Here is a 23980-nt window from a genome sequence, read left to right as displayed (position 1 = left end):
CATCTTGCAACAACAACAACAAAAACCAGCAACTTTATTCTGCTTTCCAACAGGACAAGAAAGGAACCGAGGCTAAAGCGAATTATGCCCAAGAATGAAAGAAGATTTGTATGTTCTGCTGAGATGGGTGATGATTTCAAATGAACATAGAGGGGGAAAGAGAGAGGCGGAGAAGAAAAGGGTCGTAGGGAGGGAGGAAAGGGGGGGCAGAGGGCTGTTGTTACCACTTTGTCAATTTCATGCCTGGGATCTGCTCCAGGGACCATCTCGGGGAAGCTGGCCTGCCTGTTTACCCAAGGAGGTCTGCGCTGATAGCACGTTACGTTGGTTTACTTTGCTTTCCTGGAGTTTATTGTAAAAAGGGTGAAGTTTTTCGGATCCATCACGTGACCCTGACAGGTCCTGCCTATTGAGAAAGCCAGACCACCCACATGGAGAGGACGATGGAGCGCTTAATAGAAACAGGCATGCAATTGTGAGCCTGCTCAGCACTCTGCAGAATGCCTGCAACCTAGAAGGAGGATTATTATTATTATTATTTTACACTTTCTGTTCCCTTTCGGAGACCGGGAGGAGGTGCGGGAGAGAAGGTGGAGGGGAAGCGGCGGGCAAGAAGAGAGCTTTGAAGGCAAGCAGGAAAAGGATCAGGGAAAGGAAAAAAGAAAACCGATGTGCTCCTATCGAAGTCCTCTGCCTCGGCGGCGGCGGCAGCAACAGCACTGAATGAAATTGGCCAGCCCCACCGGGAGCTCACCCTGCCCCACCGAGGGGCTCAGCGGGGAGATGGTGAGTAAGAGATGCAACGGAAAATGGCCTCTGGGCTTGGAAATGAAACAGGAAGGGGGGCACCCGTGGGTGGGAGCGGGGATCCAGAGAGAGAACTCCTGGCAGAGGGCAAATCCTGGCACTTGGGGGGGGGGGGGTGAAACAAGAGGAAGGAAACCCAGGATGGCTTTTTGCTTGGGGGAGAGGAGGCGGAGGGGAGGCAGCCTCGCCTCGCTCCTGTCACTGCAGGAACACACAGCCCCCCAGGCAGGCAGCGTCTCGTTTCCCGGTGGGGGCCAGGAGGGCGGCTGCCGCTGGGGGTGGCGAGGACGGAACTGATCGGTGATAATTCGCGTCCAAGGAGGTCTCGGGGATCCTATTTTCACGCTTGGATAGGGTCGCCACCCTGCCTTCCGCCCGCGAGGAGACCTCCCCCCCCCCCCGGGAATGAGAGAGAGGGAGAGGGAGAGAGAGATTTGTTTCCCTGGGAGAAAAATTTGCTGGACAGCGCGTTGGATTTTGTTGTGTTTCAGGGAAGATTAAGTCGTGTGTGTCTGCTGGGGTTGCCTTCTCTCACCCCCCTCCCGCAAAAAAACCCCAGGATTACCTTTAACTGGCATTTAAAACAAAAAGGGGAGATTGCCAAGTTGTGGATCTGACTGCTGACAAACTTCGTGTTGCTTACTTTCGGGCTCTTGTTTCCCCACGAGCTTTGCAGCATCATCCCCCCCCCCCGCGACTTCTCTGAGGCTACTCTGGAGTAAGCGGCTTGTAGCTTGATCTTGGCTTCGCGAGGGACTCAAACACGATTGTTGTGGGTCCCTGCACGTCAGAATGGGGCTTGCTTCCGAGCAAGCGTAGTGAGCAGAGGGGGAAGGTGGGCTCTTTCCCGACGTGTCTTGCAATCTACTGTCGTGGTGATCAGGGCTAGGGGAGAGAACGAGAGACAGGGATCCCTGTGTGCGTGATCTAGCCACGGGTCGCTACTCGTTAGTAGTGGCTGTGATCCGTTGGACGTCCCGTTTAAGACGCTTACAGCTTAGGATTTAACAGTTGTCTCCTCGACAGGATGGGACGTTTTCGTCATGAAACATGAAGCCAATCTTTGGGAGGTAATAGAAAACCAGCGATTAAAAAGGATAACCCCACCGGATGTTTGAATACCTCTTATTTAATAACTGGTCCCTTACTCCCCAGCACACTCTCCCCAGACCTTGGCTGACATGCATAGGACTAACATTTCATAATGCATCAATCATGGCAACAAAGTCCATTTGGGAATGGTGGAGGCAGGGAAGTAGGTGAGGTTTGTGGTAGGTATCAGTAACCCTTCCCTTTTTAAAAACAGGGATGTAGTTGTGTCATTCCAGACTCTGGGGATAATGGTCTTAGAGGTGCCCCTCCTTCAGAGGGCAAGATGAATTACTTCATTTACTGCCAAGTGTGAAAAGCCAGCCCTGCAGAGTGTCAGGACCCTCCTGAACAGTTTGCTGAACAGACATCTCCCCCCAAGTCCTGCCCTGTTTCTTTAGCACTGTTGATGTTGTGGGGAGCGAGTGGGAAACCTTTGGCCAGGTGTTGATGAACTACAGCTCCCATCAACCTTAGCCAGCATGGCTAAGAATAGCTAAGGCTGATAGGGGTTGTAGTCCAACATCAGGCAAGCCAAAGGTTCCTATTCCTATTGCAAAGGCAGTGACAGGGCCACACAGTGAGATTTGTGGGTGCCCTCAAGGCTTGGAACCGAGACACCCTCCTCCAGGGTCCTCTACTCTGGACCACACTGCCAGTGTGGGAAGTTTGGGAACCGTTCTAAACATGCTAAATACTGGAGCCTTCCAACCTAACCTTGGCTTTTGTGCAACCTGTCTTCCTCTTTGGCTGCTGGTACCCCGTTTAGAACAGGGGACTTCTCAACAGTGGGTTTGCATTCCCATGCTTCTTTTCTGTTTTCCTCAAGCAAACTGTGAGTCCACAGCTTACAGGGCACGGTGTGTTCACTAGGTGTTCCTGTGTTCCAAGTCCTTCAGAAATCAATGGAACTGTTGTCTGCAGAAGCTTCCATAGGACAGTCTGGGCTTTCTTCCTGGAAAATGGGTTTATTTACAAAAATAAATAAATAAATAAAAATCTGGCAGTACAGATTCAAGGTAGTTAAAAATAAAACCAGAACGGGGGGGCCATCCCCAGAGACTTTGGTTAATGGACACATCCACACGCCTAAGTAAGGTTCTGTAAAAAGGAAACAACTTTTCTGATTCATCAGTCTGATTTTTGATTCGTTTATTTACAGACTGTGGCACGGGATTGTAATACTCTTGCAAGTAACTGGGAAATGAGGTGTTCCTTTTGCACTGGGAGTATTGGAAAGGAAAGTGGGGAAGAAGCCCCCCCCCCTTTTAATTTCCCTTTCCTAATTGCTTTCAGGATGCAGCAGATGGAAAACTGACAGGGCAGAGATCTATGAATTAAACTATCTCTGTCCTCACTGATTATATCCTTATCACACCCACCCACCTTTTATTTCTTCTGCCTTTGCCGCAGTCCATTCAGAGATGGAGGCGTGATGTCTAAACCGGATTAGCAGCCTGAAAGAAAGGCAGGCACTGAGACTGAATTGCTTTACTTCCTTTTCATTTCTCATGCCTCTATCTCCAGTAAACGTGTGGATCCAGCCGTGGGTCAATGGGATTGCATTGCGAGGCTTTGCGCACGCACACACAAACACACTGTGACCAATTTGCTCTTTGGCAGAGATCATAGGCATTAAAACCTGCCTTTTGCCTAATGGGGGGCAGGATGAACATGCAAGATGGAGAAGAGCTCTTCTGAGGAAAACTATGACCCATCGGGTGATAGTTCAGTGGTAGAGTATCCACGCTGGATGCAGAGAGGGCTGAGAATGAATGAAACAGCTGCCCACTTCTACTCAACGTACAATACTGAGCTAGATGGTACAATGTTCTGTCTCAGTATAGGCAGCTTCCCATGTTCCTGTGTTGACCAGTGTAACTTCAGTTTTTTCTCTAGCAGAGCACAGGATTAAAACAGGGATTCTTAGACATTGCAAGGAGAGCCACAAAACCCTTCATCTCCTGCAGTTTCTCCCCCTTATATCTCACCTTTCTTCCATCATGGAACCCTAAGTAGCATAAACGTGGTTCTTATCTAGGCAGACTCTGGCCTGCTTAGCTTCAGCTAGATGATTGCTTCAGGTATGTTTCAGGCCATATCTTATTCTAGGAAGTGCTAGAATTCTAGACTATGTTGTTTCAAACTGCAGGTAGGGTAGAAGAAGAGTTTGGATTTGATATCCCGCTTTGTCACTACCCTAAGGAGTCTCAAAGTGGCTAACAATCTCCTTTCCCTTCCTCCCCCACAACAAACACTCTGTGAGGTGAGTTGGGCTGAGAGACTTCAGAGAAGTGTGACTGGCCCAAGGTCACCCAGCAGCTGCATGTGGGGGAGAGGAGACACGAACCCCGTTCACCAGATTACGAGTCTACCGCTCTTAACCACTACCTTTATCAAAAAGAATTACATTTTTTGTCTTTTGATGTGCTAGCTTACCATATGCAGAAATTGGGAAATGAGGCTCATTTTGCATAAGGGAATATTCCTCCCCACTTTCAAAATTGCTTCCAACGCAACCAAAAGAGAAGTTTTGGAGAGCATTCAGAATATGATTCCCTCCACCTGTACCCTGAAATGGTACAAAAATTTACTACTTCCCAGTCCTCCTACCTCATTCTGTTTATGTAATGCATAGATCAGTTGACTGGTCCAGGAAAGAAAACATTAAGCCCCTTACCCCTGAACCTGTGTCAGCTGATGAGAGGCAGTCTAGTCTATACAAATGATGGATTCAAGTAGTACACCTTGGCTACAGATGGAAGATGCAATGTCTGAATGCAGTTCCTCAACACACACAAGAGAGAGAGAAATAAGTAAACTTCCCCTTTACAAAGAAAAAGAGTATGGGTGAGAGAGATTGGTTTATCCCATCACTTCAACACTGTAATTTTCTACATGCAAGAGCTTTTCTCTTAGAAAAGTAGAACACGAATGGATTCCACTCCTGTAGCCTGAAGTGGTACAGTCAAGAAAAAAAGCAACTGCTTTGTTTTAATGGCGCTGATGATGCTGGACAGCAAATTTTCACAGCATTTCCACTTTGCTGAGGTCTCTCCTTTTACTATCTGCCTCCCTCTTCTTTGCCTTCATTCTTGAAAAGCTAGGAGATAATTGCTTAACACCAGCTGTTTACCTTACACTTAAAAATTCAAGCATCTCCCCTCTTCTTGGCCTTTACTTAAGACAGGCTCACAGTGATAAATTTCAGACTGAAAAGGAAAACTGATCTCTCTTCCCAAAAGGCATATTTGGGGATGGTGTGGGTGTGTGTACGTAAATGCATGAAGATTTTTCATACCTGAGACACACGAAGATAAAAGTTGGAAACATTGATTTTGGGCCCTCCAACGGAATCACTCGTTTTTCTATGGGTCATATCTTACAGCTTATCATGGGAAGATAATTTCATGTATGTTTTTATTAAGAAAGAAAATAGCACCACCGAAAACCCCAAATACAAAGTAACCACAACCAGATAGTCTCTGTCAGCACCAAGTCCTGGGTTTGGAGAGGTAGGAAGTCCCCAGTCAGAAGGCTGACTTCTAGGAGAGCTTGGGACTGGTTTTTTCTCATTTTAAAAGACACTGTGTTGTGGAGGTGGGGTGGGACTTGTGACCCTCCAGGTATTGCTAGACTACAACTCCCATCAGTCCTCACCAATTGCCATGGGAGTTGGAGTTCAACAACAGCAGGGGGTGGCAGAGCTTTTCCACCACTGCGAGATTTATTTATTGTTTTAAGCCTGAGCTTCTAAACCTCAGGATGGTAAGACTGTTCAGTGGAAGGTGGAGGGAAGACTCTGGAGTTGGGCAGAGGGCATACACCTGTGTACTGTCCCTATAGCTGGGCAGACCTTAGAGCAATAGCTGTCAACCTTCTCAAATGCACCCTGCTTTTAAATCTGGGACCACCCTTTCAGCTGCTGCTGGTGGTGTCTTTCTCATTTTTTCTCTACAACATACACAGGATAACAGCACTCCTATAGTTTAATCACTGTACAGTCATATGGGGGATTTGCCAGGTGCAAGATATTATGTGTACCTTTGGAAAGCTGCACAGGCCAGAAAAATCAATCTTCCACAGACCGTGCTCTGCCTTTCTTTCCATCTTGTAACCTTTCTACTCTCATCTTTAAAAACAAACAAACCACTAAAACCATCTTGAGGACTAGAAACTCAGGCTTTTAAAAACGTCATTTTCTGGTTGCATAAAGGTCTTCTTTCAGAATGAAGAGAGGCAGTCCCAAGTTTTCCTGGAAATTGTGATGCTGCCCCGGTACAAACCTATCTGTGGGGTCTGGCTCGCCAGCCCCGAGGGTTTCCGTTTGCACGGGCGCCTCCTCCCTAACTGGGATGCCCTTCCCATGCTCCTTAGCCCAGGGGCCTCCCATCCTGACGAACTCCCTCCTCCCTCCCCGGTGAACTTGGGGCTCTCGGGGCCTTTGGTGGCCCTCTCTGCCCGGAGATCTCTGCGGGGCGACCCGCCTGCTTTCCTGCGCGTAGGCGCTGCCGATCCCTCCTTCGCTCCTTTGTGGCGTGCGAAGCAGCCTGCCATTAAAGGAGATCAGGGGTAATTAGCCGCATTATTTTGACAAGTTGGCTCGAGCGGTTCCCTTTCTGATGCTGCCGAGGAGGGGACCCAGAAGGAAGGCGGGCGGGGGCCGAGGCGAGGGCGGCTTGAGTCCTGCCGTTCGGGGGCCTTTCCCAAGCCCCGGCTCGCTCCTTGCAAAAGCCTCTCCGCGGACGCTGCTGCTGCTGCAGCCGCCCAGGATGCCGAAATGGAAGCCAGCCAGGCAAAGGTGAACCTCATCACAACACACTAAGTCTGGGCTTTGTTCAAGTGTAAAAAGCGGGCCTGTACTAAGTTAGGAAAGTCACGCGTGTCCTTGTTTATACATGCACAGAAACACGCGTGTACCCACATCTAAAACTGCTCAGTCCCGATTTTTTCGCCTTAAATCCCTCCTCCTATGTACAGTATGCCTACTCGGAGGTAAATGTAATGACTCCTTAGTCATTACTAACTCAAGCCCCATTGATTTCATGGGGATGCCTGAATCCAGCTCATTATTAGTATTTATCCGGAGTTGCCCTGAAATTGCCAACAGGTTGAGCAGGGGCCAACCTTTGTTCAAATCATTGCTTAAGACGAAGGGAGAGCGACTCTTCTCAAGGTGAGAAAAATGTGGTGGTCTCTGTAATACACAGAGGCACACACCTGTCTGTTCCAGGTCTCATTTCTTCATCTCATTTCTCTCTTAGCATTTCTCAAGAAGGAACAAATACTTCATTCTTCGGTTGTTGTGATAGGTTGGGGGGATATTGGGGGGGGGGCACAAAAAACACGCTGCACGCTTAAGGCTTTGCAAATTACCTGTACTCCCAGTGAGTAAGGCCGGGGACTTTCCTCTAACAAAACACGCATTGGCGCAGGCTGCACCGTGAAAGAGGATGCAAACACACTCATGCCAACTCCTTGAAGAGTTTCACGTCTTGCCTCCCTCTCCCCTCCCCGCCCCCACGTGAAGGCAGGTGGTTTATTTCAACGTCGTCTCTTTTTATGAATGTAACCGGATGCTGCAAGGCCTCGCTTTACGACCTCGGCATGGCAAGGACAGATCGAAACTCTGTAAGTTCTCTCGCCACCTAGGAGGACTTCTCTATGGTGGCTGGTCCCGGTGCACCGAGATTGCTTGGAAGGGCGATTGTTGTGGCGCCAAGGGAAGGTTTCTAATGAAATGCAGATCCCGCTGCAACCAGGCGAGAAAGAAAAGGCCAGCTGGAGCGATGGCTGGCCTGGGCCCGCTGCAGGCCTTGCCTCGTCCCTCCATTCTCCCAGGCCACGTGGAAAAAGCAAGACGCCAAAGAACGGCAGGCAGGCAGGCCGGGCCCGTGGAGCCCGATAACACACATACAAAGAAAGGCAGCGCTCCGTCTCCCTTAAATCCGCAGGAGGAGCCTCGCGATTCCTTGAAGTTGACAAATCCTGCTGCCCGGGCGCAAGCTACATGCGCGGGCCATGCATATTAAAGGTAACAATGCGGACCAATGTAAAGAAGGGAGGACAGATGGATCAGGGGCAACGTGCTCGCGAGGAAGGCGGCCGCGCGCTTTCGTGCGCATCAGCCAGGAGGCAAATTGGAGACGTCCTCCGCTCCGACCACCCACGTCGAGAGGAGACTTTTACACCGAGACACACACACACACAATATTGCAGAAACAAGGCCAATTAGATCCCTTCGGTAATTCATCTCTTGTGTATGAAATTAACCAGACCACAGGGAGAGGGGGGCAGAGGGAGGAGGGGAGGATATTAAGATAGGGCTTGTTAAATTTGAGCCGCCAGGTCGTGTTTGGGGACCAACATTTTAACCGGCATAGGGCGAGGGCTTTGGAAAGGAAAAAGGGAGGGGTTAGCCTGTAATGGGGAATTATGCAAAAGGAAGAGCAGGGCCACAGACCCCCGCCCCGGGAAGGGATTTCTTTGCAGCGTGATCCTGGTCATGTTAGCTCGGAAGTAAACCTTGTTCTAGGACTGAGAATTTATTGATGCTTGAAAAGCTGGCAGAGAATTAGAGGAGGACGGTGGTAGCACGCCAACCAAGGGATGCTATTATGGGATACCCCTTAGGTATTGTTGCTTCGGGGAATTATACACGGCTTTATCCCGCGAGTCCTATATCTAGCAGTATTTTGCTTTTGTCTTCCCAGTTCCCGCACGCATCACGCCAATTTTATTCCAGGCAGTAAGTATTGGTACCTTACTCGAGACTGGTTAACGTGCTGTAACTACCACAGCCTGATTTCCAATACGTGCTTTCGCGTGTGTGGGTGGCATTTTAATCCGCATTAGTGACTGACAAGGTGAAACTGGTGCAGGGTAGTTATTCCAAATCACCGCCACATTCAGAATAAAGGTTTGCCATCGACTGGTATATTTGTCTCATCGGTACTGTAACAATTCGATTCGGACCATTGGTCCATCTAACTCAGCACTGCCGACACTGACTGGCAGCGCCTCTGCAAGAGTTCAGGCAAGATTCTTTCCCAGCCATATCTGGCGACAGTGAGGGTTGAACACGCGCTCTGTCACTAAAACAGCCTCTCACCAGCAAGGGGTTGCTCGCAGAGCACAAATGGTCCCGTTCAGACCAACCCACAAACCCCTTGCGTTGCTTTAGCGGCTGATACGGATCGGTAGCCTGCAAATGGTTAAAACTGCCACTTCTTGAACAATAGACATCCCGACACCAGTAATCACTCTCTGATGTCGACAAGCAAGGTCGAAGTTCCACTGGGATTTATTTAAGTGTTTGCTCTGGAGGAAGCGGTTTGCGGATCGCAGCCCTAATGCAATTCCCAGCTAGTTTCCCCATCCCAATTTAATTATCCTTATGGGATTTTTATAATTAGCGGGAGCTTTCCTCGCCTTGCAACTGCCTCTCTGCAAAAAGTCAACACGTGCCTTGGGAGGAACGAGACTTCTTTAGAAACCAGCGCGCTTTTTCGCGTGGTTGCCGCTGGTTCCAACCGGGGAGGCGCGGAGAGAGGAACCTATAACCTGACATCTCTTTCGCCGCAACAACTGCTTTTCGGAGAAAGATCTGCAGAGCGAGCCGCTGAGCATTTGAGATCAGGGTCAGGCCGGCGCGAATCCGGCGCTCTGATGCCCCGAGCCCGGCTGGCGCAGCAAAACGCCACCCCCCGAAATGTAGCGCAGAACTGAATGGAAAAGTCCTCTGTCGCCTCGCCATTGGCTAGCAGGAATGGTCGCGGCTTGCTATTGGGCAGCGTGAAGGGGAGAGCCCTCCTTTAGGAATGTACTATGGCTTGTCTGGCATTTTTCTCTCCTGGGGGGGGGGGGAAAGGGGTGGGACGGCGCAGTGCCTCCTTTCCCGCTTTGCTGCTCGGAGCCGGACTGGACTCCCGTGCGCTTCGCCTTCTGCGCGCTAAAGCGAAGAGGCGGCACTGCGGCAGCCAGATTTCGTGCGGAGGGGAAGCCCAGCCTTGTTTGCACAACCTCGAGCCAGTCAGTCACGTGAAAGCCTCAGCCCGCCCCCGGGGCCGGCCTCCTTTTCTCTGAATGTGCGGTGCTGCCATTCCCCCCCCCCCGCCCCGTCTTTCCCTCAATGAATACACACAAGCTTTCTCCTTAAAGCAACACTCTCCCATTTCACTCCCTCCACCAACACTAAAACTCTTGTAACTTTCCCGAGCCGAAAAGTGGAAGGAGTGGGGGGAAGAGGGGGAGCGCAGCTTCACGGGGGTGGCGGGAGGAGGAGGACATACATACGACACGAGGATCTCGCGTTCTTTTTGCAGGGCAGAATTTCCACGCTCTGAATTCTGCTCGGGGTCGCGGCGGCGGCGGCGGTGGTCGAGTAACTAGGACGCAATTTCGCTCTGGGTAATCTATAGAGTAGCAAACTATAAACATTTGAAAAATAAAAGGGAAACATGATATTCCGGTTACACCACGTACGAGGACGGTAATCGTGTTATCCCCGCAAAAAACAACCCCACATTAAATAAAGACCACACAATGCGGTTTAATATATGCGCGCGCGCGCGTGTATCGCGACTGATGTTAAAAACAACACGAGGAAATATGGAGAGGTGGTGCAATTATTTCTATAGCGGTCTAGAGCTTTAAAGCATCCGCCAGCAATACTTTTGCTCTTAAGGATTATAAAAACTGGATCGCCCGCCCCCAGCCCTGAAGCGAGCAACTTGCCTGCTTTCAGCTTTTCAATCTGTTATTTCAAGTATTAAGGTTTCATTGTGGTCTTTTTCTTAATACAGCTGCCTGTTTTCTTGTAAGGAACGCGGGCTTCTCTTTTCGGTTCTCAAAAAAAAAAAAAAGAGGAGAGAGAAATATCTGGCTCTGCGCACCGCAGTGTCCACCCCCTGTCATTATTTGTGCAAGTCTAGGAATTCATCTTGGACCTCCCAGTATTCGCTGCAGCTTGAGGCCAAAGTGTCTCTAAAGGGATTTTCTTTTAAAGGCTTCGGGTATCGCTAAAGTCTCTCTGCCTCCTTTTTCTCTCTCCGCACTGCCCCCACCCGCACGGTCCCGCTTTCCTCTTAAAGGGGGGGGGGATAAATAAACCGAGATTTATTTTAGTAGGTCGATCGTGAGGAAATTCAGTACAGTATCTTAGTTTTTTAAGACGCAACTCTTCCCCCCCTTAAACCCCCCCCCGCGCCGCCGCCGCCTTCCACGGTCTTTCCTTGTGCTTAACACACACACTTTCGTGAAAAGAAAAAAGGAGGAAGGGGGGAGAGAGAGAGAGAGAAATGAGTGGAGTGAGCGAGAGAGAGGGAAAAAAGCGAAGCATTCCTTAATGGAAGTATTGCATGCAAAGAAGACTGGCTCTCTTTACGGCTCCCCTGAAGTTGGAGATGCACACACAAGGCTCGCCTGCCTGGGTGGTCTCTCTACTTTGGTGAGCTGTTGCTAAGCAGCTAATAATAGTCATGTTTGCTGAGTAATTTCTGCCCTCGTCGAGCCAATCGCAGCCCAGAAACCCAAGCCATCTGACAGCCCCAGGGGCGGGATTTCAGTTCTCTCTCTCGGCCCCCCCTCCCCGCGCTCTCCCCTCTCCCTTTCACCCCTCCTCCTCCTCCTCTTTATCCAAATGGAGAGAGTGCCTTCTCCCCCCCGCTCCTCCTCCCCTCCTTCATCTCAGCTATTGAAGCAAGGGAGCTGTTGCCTGCTGCTGCATACACGCAGAGGAAGAAAGAGTGAGAGACACACGCATCTCCAGGAGACGGGGAGATCTTAAGAGGCAGCGCTGCTGTACCCAGACAGAATGATACAGCCCACCGAGACGGAGGAGAAGCCGCAGCAGTCGCAGCAGCAGCAGCAGCACCGCCGCCGCCGCCACCAGCGCTGAGATCAAGGCTCCCCTGCAAGCCCCCTTCTGCTTCGGCGAGGAAAAGGAGACCGGAGCGGGAGTCTGGCTTTTCTTCCCGCGGCCGGACGGCGAGGAGCCTGGAAAGCGACCGCAGCCCGAGAGGACGAGGCGGGGGGAAGGCGAGCCCGCCGAGAGCGCCCGGCCCCGCTCACCCTCGCACACTGGATGTGGGACGCGGCGGCGGCGGCGGCGGCGACCTCCGGATCCTCACGAAATGTTGCAATGGAAGGCTCGGGGTCTGACTCGCCGGGAGCAGCTAGGGCAGCGACTTCAGCAGCAGCAGCAGCCAACGCGGTATGAAGAAGCGGTCTGTCAGCAGCAGCAGCAGCAGAGCGTCGCCCCCGAGCCAGCCCACCCCCGGTCCCGCTGGATCGCCCCGGAGCAGCAGCAGCAGCGCGCTGGGGGGAACCGCGCGGGACGCAGCCCCAGGGTCGCCAGAACAACAGCAGCGGCGGCTGCGGCAGCCCCGGCTGCGCGGCGGCAACATGGCCTCAGCTGTTAATGCCTCCGAGCCGGAGAACAGCAGCGGCGATGGAGGCGGCGGCGGCGGCTGCAGAGAGCCGGATCAGCCGGGGAGAAGCGGCAGCAGGAGGCGGAGGAGGACCGGCGGGAACAGACGCGCCGCGCCTCCCGATCCGGAATATCTGCAGCGGCCGAGCTACTGTGATGCAGGCTTCGCCTTGGAGCAGATAGCCAAGGTGCTTCCCCGAGCTGGGGCTTCCTCGCCGGAATTTCCTTTTCTCCGAAAGGGGTGGTGGTGGTTGAGAGGGAAGAGTCGCCAATAAAACGCTGGGAGAATGTTAGTTATGCATGTGTGCGAGGGGGTGTGTGGGTGTCCGCGGCTCCTTAGTGGCAGAGAGAGAGAGTGAGTCCTGTTTTTCCCCTCCCGCCTCGAAGCCACTTTTTCCTGGGGTCTGTGTTTGTGCTTTGCACATCTCTAATTAAAGTTACCCGGGATGATTTCTCTGTTTCCCTCCCATCCTCCTTGGTGATCTCGGGGTCTTCTCTCTCTCTCTCTCTCTCTCTCTCTCTCTCTCTCCCCTTTTTTCACATCTCTTTCTGTCCTTCCCTTCCCTTCGGATTTAATTTTCTGTCCAAGCTCTGTAAACGTTTCAGAGGAGAAAAAAATCAATTCCGATACTTTACATTCCTACCTAACATCCCCCCAGCCCCCTTTACACACACACACACACACATACACACACACACAGGCTTTGCTTTTATTCACCGGGTTAAGTTTCCATAGCAAAGAAATCTCACCGAATGTCGTGCTTCACCTCCAGCGGCAAGAGAGCAGAGTGAAAGTTGTAAACAAATTGCTACCTTAAATCTCCCCGGTTCTGGTCAAAGACTGCGCGCACGCTCTCTCGCTTCGCCTTGAGACTCGCGATTCTGGAAAAGGGAATTTTGCAGGGATTACCGAAGGCGAGGGGGGCGGGGAGTTCAAAAGTGAGCAGCATCTTCCCGGCCCGATCGTTTCATTTCAGTGAGCAGATGATGATGATGATGATGATGATTATTATTATTATTATTATTATTATTATTGGCTTTTTGGTGGGGGTGGGAGCAAGAAATCCATGTGGCTGCCCTCTTCCGTCCACAAATATTGTCGTAACTTTACAGATGGCTGCTCTGCTTCCTAATTCAGATCACACAGCGTCTCCAAACCGTATGGAAATGAATAACTCTTATTAGCTGGTGATGTTAAGGGCGCTGTGGACCACGTGGGCCGAGAGTTTACTACGAAGTGGGGGCTTAAGGAGCCGGGGAAGGCAGGGAATGAATGATGGCAACAATTTGTGATTAAGTAGACTCCTCTTGCCACCCACCCCATAAAGCCCCTCAGGACAGGACAGGAAAATGTTCTTTCTCTCTCCCCTCCCCCCACCCCCACCCCTTGACAGGTCTGTTGAAAATCACATGCTCCATGTCCGCTTTACCAACTTCTTATTATTATTATTCAAGTGGCTTTTTTAGGGAGAAGGCAAGGGACTAGGCTGCTTTAGATAAAGGAGTGTGTACATTTATACAATTCCAGTTGTGATGTAATCCAGCATTCTGAACTGATTTATGAACAGGGTAGTTATCAGCTAAAAAAAAGAAAGCCCACCTCACAATGTATTTTGTTTTGTGCGTGAGCAACTGTGTGTATGTATATGTGTGTGTGGAAATATTTTGTAGAGGTGACTGCCTAATACCTTGGCCTGTCAAGTTACTGTCACGTTGTGATGCTTGAAAAAAAAAAGGTCATTGTTTTGTGTGGGTATATTATGTTCTTTATTGGCAATAATTCGCCACAGTGTGTGTGTGATTTTCCACAGGCTCTTCATTGACAAAACGTTTCCTTGCCTTACAGGGAAAGGCTACTGGAAGAAAATCACCACTGTGGCTAAGAGCAAAGTTTCAGAGACTGTTATTTAAACTGGGCTGTTACATTCAGAAAAACTGTGGGAAATTTTTGGTGGTTGGCCTTCTGATATTCGGGGCTTTTGCTGTGGGATTAAGAGCAGCCAATCTCGAAACCAATGTGGAGGAGCTCTGGGTGGAAGGTAAGGATTGATCCGTAGCCTTATTGCTTTTTTTTCTGCTGAAATTGAAGTTTATTTTTTGGAGCGGTGTGTGGGGGGGTTTCTTCCTCTCACCAAGGGGGGAATAGTTCATTGTTCGGCCCATGCTGGCTGCAGGCCAGATGGACTGTACACAAGTTGTAATCTATTCTGGAGGGTAATGTTTTGGGAGGTGCAAATGGAGGGGGGAGCGGGAAGGGGGGCTACAGTGTGTGGTGAAAAAGGAGAGACAGAGAAGGGAGACTCGCTGGGTACCCCACAAGTCTGCAACAATCTCCTTCTGTCTCTGCCTGTGTGTCCTGCGAGGAGGGGATCATGGTGTTAGGGCAGGGGGTTGGTTGTATGAGTTGACTATTTCTTTCCTCTCAAGTGCATGAAAGGAAAGTCTGTCTGGAAAGCAGCCCACCCCCTCCGCCATTTTGTGTGTGTGTGTGTCCTTAGCAGCAGCAGCAGGAACAGGAGGAACGTGATCAGCACAGCTCTCCGTAGGGCAGTGCTTGTGTGTGGTCCTGTTTTTTTGGACAGCTTTCAGCTTTGAGGGGGAAAAACATTTGTCTCAAGGTAAAAAAAAAATGGAAAAGTGAAGCACAGACTGGAACTAGGTTGGAATGTTTGCAAAGCAGATTACTGATCTCCGGTGCGGGGAGGGGGGAAAGTTAAGGGGGGGCTTGTTGTTTTTAAAGGCAATGGTTTTTTAAAAAACCAATATAAACTTTTTAATGTTAGTTGTTGAACATCTGCTTTTTGAACAATGTGGAAAATGTGTGTCTGTGTCTGTGTAATTTATCTGATTTTCCTGAGTGGCATTTGATAAATGGATTGGTTAGTGTTTTGGATGCCCTTATACACTGAAGGTTTCCATTGCTGTTTTTTGTTTGTTTGTTTTTTTAAAAAGGGATGCTTTCCTCAGAGGTACCCAAAACCTAGGTATTTGGTGTGAATAACATTTTTTTAATACTAATACAACTAAAATGATTGGTGAAGGAGTTTCTGGTTTACATTTGGTAATGTGGTGGCCTTTAGAATAACCACGGCTATATTCATGTTCAGAAAACATTGATTCATTTAATTCTTCCCACTCATCATCCTACCTCAGATGAAAGAAGGAAGCCTGGCTTGCTTCATGAAGAGTGAGGAGATGAGAGATGAAGTGTACTTTTACAACAGAGTTGGCCCTCAAGATATTGATGGACTCCAAATCTCATCTGCCCCAGCTAGCATGCCCAATGGTCAGAGACGATGGGACCAGCAAGATATGGAGGGCAACATATACCCCAATCCTGTTTTATCGATTCCAGTGCCAAACATACTGCTGTCTTTAGCAGGAACAACCTAAGAGCCTTTAGAAAACAAATCTTAATGCTTGTGGAATTTCAAGCATAAAGAAAATTTATTTGTATGTTCATGTAATGTTATCTGCAGTGTATTACAGGGCCTGTAAGTGATGTACAGTGACCATAGTCAGTTCTAGAAATAATAACTCGGGACCCAACTACACATTACACTAACAAAGTGATTAGCAATCATATAATGGGATTTCTAAAATTAAAACACTGATGTGTTTATAGGAAATTACCTCAGGAATGCAGTCCATGGAGAAGGAGGCTCAAATCTTGCCTTCCCGGCCACAATATCAGTGGGAAATGTTTTCCCCTCCCACATTTAGCATTGCGGATCTCATTGATGCCAATGAGAGCTTTTTTTCTTACATTGATCACCACACAAGGGGGCAACTCTCACTTAAAACTCCCTTTCCTGTATGTTGTGTTCCTGATGACAATTGGGGGGGGGGGGCTACATCAAGTTTTTAATTGAAAAGGAAACCTTAATGTGATTGTGAACCACTTACTTGTGGGAAAGGACATTAATTTATTCCATTTATATCCCACCCTTTCTCTCTAAGGAGTTCAAGGGGGCACGCATGGTTCTCCCCACTCCTCATTCAATCCCACAACAGCCCTGTGAGGTAGGTTAGGCTGAGAGGCAGTGACTGGTTCATGGTGACCCAGTGAGCTTCATGGCCAAGTGGGGATTTGAACTTTGGCCTCCAGGATCCTAGCCTGACGTTCTCAATAGCTACACCACAATACAACAGTTAGGACTTCCTGGTTGCTTCAATATCCTATAGCCAACACAATCCTGGGTATATGAGGGCAGGTAGTGAATAAAGTTGTCTTACCAGGCATGGCCAAACTTGGCCCTCCAGCTGTTTTGGGACTACAACCCCCATCATCCCTAGCTAACAGGCCCAGTGGCCAGGGATGATGGGAATTGTAGTCCTAAAACAGCTGGAGGGCCAAGTTTGGCCAAGCACATGTTTGTGTGGACAGAATCCATGAACACTCTGGAACATAGGAAGCTAAGACCAGGTTTCCTCAACCTCGGCCCTCCAGATGCTTTTGGCCTACAACTCCCATGATCCTTAGCTAACAGGACCAGTGGTCAGGGATGATGGGAATTGTAGTCTCAAAACATCTGGAGGGCCGAGGTTGAGGAAGCCTGGCTAAGACCATTGGTCCGCCGACTTGAGTATTATCAATTTTCCCTTGTAGTGACTCTCCAGGATTTCAGAAAGGACTCTTTCTCATGGATTGTCTTTTTTGCTTGCCAAGCCTGTATTGTACCACCAAGCTTTAGCTCATCCATTTTGGCAAACACATGGGGGGGGGTGTCTTACTGGGCCTGTATGTTTAAAGGGTTGGAGACATAATGGACATAACATTTGGGAGCTCTGTGAACACGAGAAATGACTTCCCAAATAATCTCTGTTGCGACTGGTGCTTTTAACTTTTTCGGATATTGTCTAGAGATAAGGATGAGTATGGAGGTGTCCAAGGTTGCAGGCGATACCGAATTATTCAGGGTGGTAAAAGCCCAAGCAGACTATGAAGGGCTCCAAAACAATCCCTCCAGACTTGGTGAATAGGAGGTAAAATGCCAAAAACAGTTCAATATAAGTAAGTGTAAAGTGATTCACCTCAAGGCAAATAATCTTGACACGGCATATATATTGGCATATATGCTGATGGGGTCTGAACTTGAAGCAGTCAACCAGCAAATAGATTAATAGGAATAGCTCGCTGAGGATGTCAACTTTGTGAGCTGTGACTGTGAAAAAGGCAAATTCCATTTAGGAGATCACTAGCGAAGGGATCAGAAACAAAACTGTCAATACTGGAATGTCCTTGTACAAATCTATGATGTGGTCAAATGTGTTGGAATATTCTGTGCTGTTCTGGTTGCCACAACCCCAAAAGGATATCATACAGCTAGAGAAAAAAGCAGAAAAGGGCTATGAAAATGATCGGGGCACCATCCCTTTGAGGGGAAGCTACAATACTTGGGAGATTTTCAGTTGAGGAAAATAGTGGCTAATATGGGGGTGTGGTATAGGGTTATGAAATTGGACATGGCGTGAAGCAAGTGATAAAGAGAAGTTTCTTTCCTTCTCTCATAATACTACGACTTGAGTTCATCCAATGAAACTGACTGGCAGAAGATAAGAGCAGACAAAGTGAAGTATTGCTAAATAAATAACTAAATAATGGCAGCGAATTTCATAAATGAACATGGCGAGGAGGCTGTTAGCTATGAAAGCCGTTTAGACAGATGAATTAAGGATGGGTCTATCAATGAATACTATTGTATTTATTTCATGTACTTATTTTATTTTTATACCACCTTTCTGCCAAGGCTTTAAAATTTTAAAATAGCAAAACAAATAAATGGCGTAAGATGCCAAGTGACAATTCTGATGGTCTCTTTAGAAGTTGATGGCATAAGTTTGTTGTGCTTCACTCGCTTCAGGGCACAGGGAAGGGTGGATAAAGGAGGGAACTGCCCCAAGGGTCCTCTCCGGCTTCCTGGGGGTTATTGTCTTCATGCCCTCCTTGGAATATTCCAGAAGCATTTGGTTGGCCACTGTAAGGAACAAGATACGGGACTAGACAGTCTGATCTGGTGGAACACTTCTTAGGTGTTGCAATGTGGAAGCCTATGCCTTCAGAGGCTGATCAAAATGGGGCTCTTCATCAGCTTTTTTAGTCTCTGCTTTTCATTGGGAGTCCTTCAGCAGAGCCTATACAGTGGTACCTCGGGTTACATATGCTTCAGGTTACAGACTCCGCTAACCCAGAAATAGTGCTTCAGGTTAAGAACTTTGCTTCAGGATAAGAGCAGAAATCAAGCTCCGGCAGCGGGAGGCCCTATTAGCTAAAGTGGTGCTTCAGGTTAAGAACAGTTTCAGGTTAAGAACGGACCTCCAGAACGAATTAAGTACTTAACCTGAGGTACCACTGTACAGTCAGTTCGTTCAGTTCTTCATTTGCAGCACGTGAATATCCACAACTTTTGACTAGATGTTGAAAAATTCTGTTTCCAGCTATTTTAGGCTGTGGGCCTGAACTCATTTGCATGTTCATAAATCTAGTTGACTGCAATTGGGCTTACAAGAATGCGCGTGGATTTAGGTCTGAAGTCGTCTTGTCTTGGCTGACACACGTAATCTATCCTCCATGATTGATGGTCCCATCTCTTACCACCTACTTCTCTTGACAGTTTAATGCCTGCAACCTCCTGATTACTGCAGTGACAATTCCTCCGTGATTGAATGCATAATATAAATATTACTCCTGGGAGAAGAAGAAAAAATATGATATAAAGTAACTGCTTGGTTTGCCACTGTTCTGACTTCCTTTTATGTTACTGAGGGAAGAATCTCTCCCCAACCCATCCTGGCTTTCTACTATCAAAGCTAAATGAAGTTGACCTCAACATATATATTTTTTGTTATCAAATACACTTAAGCACTACATTTTATGAAGTTTATTAAATCTCAATATGACATGCAATATAAAAATTGTATCTCTAAATTTAGACGTTCATATGATTCTAGGAGGGTTAATTAAAACAAGCAGGCACTTTAGCTTTTTAAATTGGCTCTCGTTCCTTTTATCCCACTGAGCCATAGGCCGCAACAGCAAAAGGCCTAGTGGCATTGTCCTCAGTAAAGAGTACTATATAAATATTATGGCCATGAACAGGACTGATATGCAAATAAACTAGATGAGTAGCAGTTGCATATTTCCATGGGTAAAAGTATAAACAGAGGAGAGTACCAAATGAAAAACAGAGTGGGAGACGCTAGCTTGAAAAATCTGGTTCTTTCATTGCGTAAGTCAGAAATGGGGAACCTGGGGTGGCTGTAGGGCTGCCACCTTTGGTCGGGCAAATTAAAGGGCAGGTTGGGCAAATTATGGGAGAGGTCAGGAGGAGGAATTGGGAGGCTAAAAAGTACTTTACCGGTGCAGAAATGACTTCAAAGCAATCCATTACAATGGATCATAGGGGCTACTATATTTTCCAAGCCCGCCCCCTTTTGTAAAAGCCACCGTATACACTTGTTTTGGATATGCTCTCAATGGCCCCTGCTCAGAGTGTGGTTAATTACCATGTAATATGAAGGAAGATAATGTCGGTATCTAAATAAAAGAATGAGGATTCGTGCTTTAAATAAAGCTGTCTGTTTTCTACACAGTACTGTGGTATAACTGTAGTAGAATTGGACTAAAGTTGAATACCGTAAGCCCACAATTTATGTGTGTTTAATTTGTACGCGTTCAGTTTTATGCATGTGGCAAATTAAAAAAATAAAGGGTGGGGGACGAGGTTCCAGGAAAATGATATTGGCAATCCCATCCGCCATTGAACCCAATGGGTTTTGACAGTGCTTTTTCCCTGGGGGTACACAGGGGTACGCATACCCCTAAACATTTTGTGAATCTAAGTTTGGCCTCATTGAGGGGCAGTATTTCAATATGTGTAAGAAAATGAGAGTACCCCTAAACATTTTTTTTTAGGAAAAAGCACTGGGTTTTGACTATGTGTAGTTTTGATGTTAGGCTTTATATCCACCGAAGATAACCCCTCACGTAAATTGTGTATTGAGAATCACTTAGGACAGGCATGGCCAAACTTGGCCCTCCAGCTGTTTTGGGACTACAACTCCCATGATCCCTAGCTAACAGGACCAGTGGTCAGGGATGATGGGAATTGTAGTCCCCAAACAGCTGGAGAGCCACGTTTGGCCATGCCTGACTTAGGATGATTTCACACATTACAGGATGGCGGAAATAGGCAGGAGACAACAGTGCACATGGTTTCATTGTGTGCACCATACAAAGGGTGGGAGGAACTCTAGCTTCTCCACATGGCGAGATGCATGGCCCCAGATTATTTCAGCAAGGGAGAAAGGGCAAGTTACTCCTTTGCACATAGCGCCAGAAGTCTGAAAAGAGGAAGCATAACCTCTGCTTCTTTCCCCTTTGCTTCTGTATAGTGTGCAGCACTCACCTTTGAGAGTCTTGGTTAGACCATAACAAAAGAATGCTGTATTCATGGGGTTGTCAAAAGGGTGGACTTCCATCACCTTTTTAAAATTCCTGCTGTTGGGTAAAGTAGGGATTCTGATCCAATAATTGTGTGGGGTTGTGTACAGTGGCGTAGCGTAGGGGGTGCAGGGGGGCCCGGCCGCACCGGGCGCAACATCTGGGGGTTAGGGTTAGGGGGCGCAAATCCACGGGTTAGGGGACGCAAATTACTTGCCTTGCCCCGGGTGCTGACAACCCACGCTACGCCACTGGTTGTGTACATTAATTGTTCCAAACATATAGAGTATGATCTTGCGTAGAAGGAGTAGGACTTCCCTCCTCAAAGACACACTAGCGTCTCTGAAACTTATGGGACTGTTCACATTAATAGTCCCATCCTGTGCGTGTTAACTCTGAAGAAATTCTCATTGGTTTCTCAAGGGAGTGTGCAGAGAATTTTGCTTCAGGTGGTTTAGATTGCTGTCCTTGAGCCACTTTCTTTAAGACTGGTCAGCAGTTGGTTTCGTCGGAGTGAGATAGGGGCCATGTTTGAACATAATGGTTCAGCTGGCTTCTGGGGCAAAGATTTTGGCCACTTTTCCTCCTCCCCGGTTCTTCTAGCTCAGAAAAGCATGGTAGCTAAGCCAAGGTTTGTCTTAGCACGTCGTCTGAATCCGGGATTGTGGATAAACTCTTACTCCTCTTACTCTATTCTTGACTACGGATTGTGTTTAAAGAGGAAAGAGCTTAACCACAATCCTGGGTTTTGACATCACGCTGAGCCAGACCTAGGATTAGCTGCCGAACCGTGCTGATCTAAAGGAATTAGGGAAGAGCAAGGCAGGTTTGTGCCATACCTGTAAGCCATAGCTGTCTTACCATGTTATGGGAACCAGGCCAGAGTCTGAGAAGCCAGGGCAGTGGGGACAATTTCATTATTCCTTTGCCCTACCAGTCTTCCCTGTTAAGTCCTATTACCACAGCTTCATCTTTCCCCTCTTCCCACCTCATCTCTTTCTTTTGGGAGGGCCAGCAGTTGCTGACCTCTAAACTGAAAAGAGTACATTCAGAGTAGCAGCTTCTTTCCCTCCTCTCTCTTTTCATGGTTGAAAGTTTGAATATGCTGAACAATATTGGCCAAATAAGGTGAATACTTCAAATGACTTAAAATAGATGTCCCTGGCCGTTGGCAATAAAGACACTTTGTTTTTTGTTGTTAAAGCTTTTTGAAAATTATTGCCTCTCAAGAAATTGTCAGTATTTATATTAGCGACCAGTCTGTTTCATGTAATGTCTGTTGGAATACTAGGGAAGGCAGTGTCAGAAGATACCATGCCCTTGAAGCCTACTGCAAGTGAAATATAAACTTGCAAAATCCTAATTCAAACTTCATTGTGAGAATAAAGTTTGAATGAGTTTTAAGATCATCCAGACTCCAAAGTGAAGTCTGTTTAAAGCTATTAGAGTTGAAATATTTATATAAGGGTTGCAAAGACCCACCTGGTGGTCAAGTTCTCAGAGGAAAAAAGGAGGCGGGGAAATCGGAGACCCAAACGAAGCAGTTCTCAAAATCATTCTTGTAATGTCCTTTTCTTACTTTCCAGTTTGCGCCAGCACACTTGGACTTCTGTAAACCTACTGGTACTGAGTGTCTGTCTTCTGAATCACTTCTTGGCAGTGTCTTGGATAGGTACCCTTTTCTTGGTCTTAAAGCTGCCACTCCGAATACAGTGGTACCTCAGGTTAAGTACTTAATTCATTCCGGAGGTCTGTTCTTAACCTGAAACTGTTCTTAACCTGAAGCACCACTTTAGCTAATGGGGCCTCTTGCTGCTGCTGCTGCGCCGCCGGAGCACAATTTCTGTTCTTATCCTGCAGCAAAGTTCTTAATCTGAAGCACTATTTCTGGGTTAGTGGAGTGTGTAACCTGAAGTGTATGTAACCCGAGGTACCACTGTATTTCATTTCCTCTCTATATCTCCCAAGTTTGCATTTAGGTCCAGCTGCAATCGTAAACACCTGCTAGGGAGTGATCCCCACTGGACACAGCAGGAGGGTCTCCTTTTAAGTAAACATGCAGAGGATTGCAATGTCGCTGTCACACTTTGTAGCTCCTCTTTCATGGGTAAGGGACATTTGGCTCTCCAGATGTTGGTTAACTACAACTACCATCGTCCCTTAATAGTGACCACGCTGCATAGGGCTGATGAGAATTGTGAGTTCAGTAAGATCTGGAGGGCCACAGCGCCCCTCAGCCCTGTCCGAATCCAACATACAGTCATACCTCGGGTTGAATGTGCTTCAAGTTAAGCGTTTTCAAGTTACGCTCCGTGGCAACCCGGAAGTAATGCAGTGCATTACTTCCGGGTTTCGCCGCTCGCGCATGCGCAGATGCTCAAAATGACATCATGCGCGGAAGCGGCAAAACGCGACCTGCTAACGCGTCTTACGTTCTATTCAGGATGCGAATGAGGCTCCGGAACGGATCCCGTTCGCATCCTGAGGGACCACTGAATGATATTTGGATCCACCTGTATGATATTGGGAATTGCCTATTAAAATCTATCGACTCTTAAGGTACTCAAATGACTATCTCAAAAAGCTGGATAAAAGATTGTCACCTGTGATCAGAAACAATACGTTTGTGTCGGTGTCCAATAACGGGTGGTAACGTGCTCTACTTTAAAGGGGACTGTTCCCTAATTTAAAGTTGAAGGACAGTCCTCTATTTAAAGGGCTGTCTAGTCCAAATGCTTTTAAAATATAAAAACTCTAAGAAGGAAGGTCAGAGACCTTGAAGTTGTCTGTCAGCATCACTGAGCTAGCACAGAAATCTCCTGGTCACAGTCTTTCTCATTATGGCGAGAAGTACTATTTAAATTATAGTGATTTTTTTCCTAATTTTGCAGCTATACATATCAATCAGCACATGCAAATGAACACCCTCTTTTTGTGTGCTTTGTCTTTGGCATTGCATAAGAGTTTGCCCTGTAGCTACAGAAAAAGAAGTGTGATAAAGCTGTCCAGGGAGGAAGGGAACAGTTCCCCACTACTGATCTAGAATGACTTCTAAGAAAAAATAAACGCGTCCTAGCTGCAGTTAATTGGTGTACATGCTAAATTGGTGCATGTGCTGTCTCTTGTAGCTAAGTGATAATAGATGCTAATTTATGCATTTTATTCTAGACAAGTCATTAAATTTTCTTATTTTGGGATATTAGGCAAATATC

The 23980-nt window shown here is 47.7% G+C and overlaps 1 protein-coding gene and 1 long non-coding RNA gene across 3 annotated transcripts in view; one reads left to right on the top strand and one right to left on the bottom strand.

Moving 5' to 3' along the window:
- Positions 1 to 579: 579 nt before the first annotated feature.
- The window catches only part of PTCH1 (patched 1), a 115322-nt gene continuing 91921 nt past the window's right edge, over positions 580 to 23980 (top strand). The window contains exons 1-2 of one of the 2 annotated variants that reach the window (XM_081213533.1): positions 580 to 786; positions 14172 to 14364. In XM_081213533.1, coding sequence (XP_081069659.1) covers positions 724 to 786; positions 14172 to 14364 — 256 coding nt within the window. In that variant the 5' untranslated portion in view covers positions 580 to 723. Of the gene's footprint in view, positions 787 to 11522; positions 12514 to 14171; positions 14365 to 23980 lie in introns of those variants that run through there. The other variant, XM_081213532.1, reaches the window with a different exon arrangement.
- On the bottom strand, positions 3037 to 9754 carry LOC308597907. The gene is made up of 2 exons (XR_014013275.1): positions 7273 to 9754; positions 3037 to 3353 (listed from the first exon to the last, which is right to left on the bottom strand). It is a non-coding gene; the product is annotated as an uncharacterized lncRNA (long non-coding RNA).

Source organism: Podarcis bocagei (genome assembly GCF_964188305.1).
Source record: "Podarcis bocagei genome assembly, chromosome: 11".
Classification (NCBI taxonomy): Eukaryota; Metazoa; Chordata; class Lepidosauria; order Squamata; family Lacertidae; genus Podarcis; species Podarcis bocagei.
The sequence above is the reverse complement of the archived record's forward strand: the minus strand, read 5'-3'. Positions and strand labels throughout refer to the sequence as shown.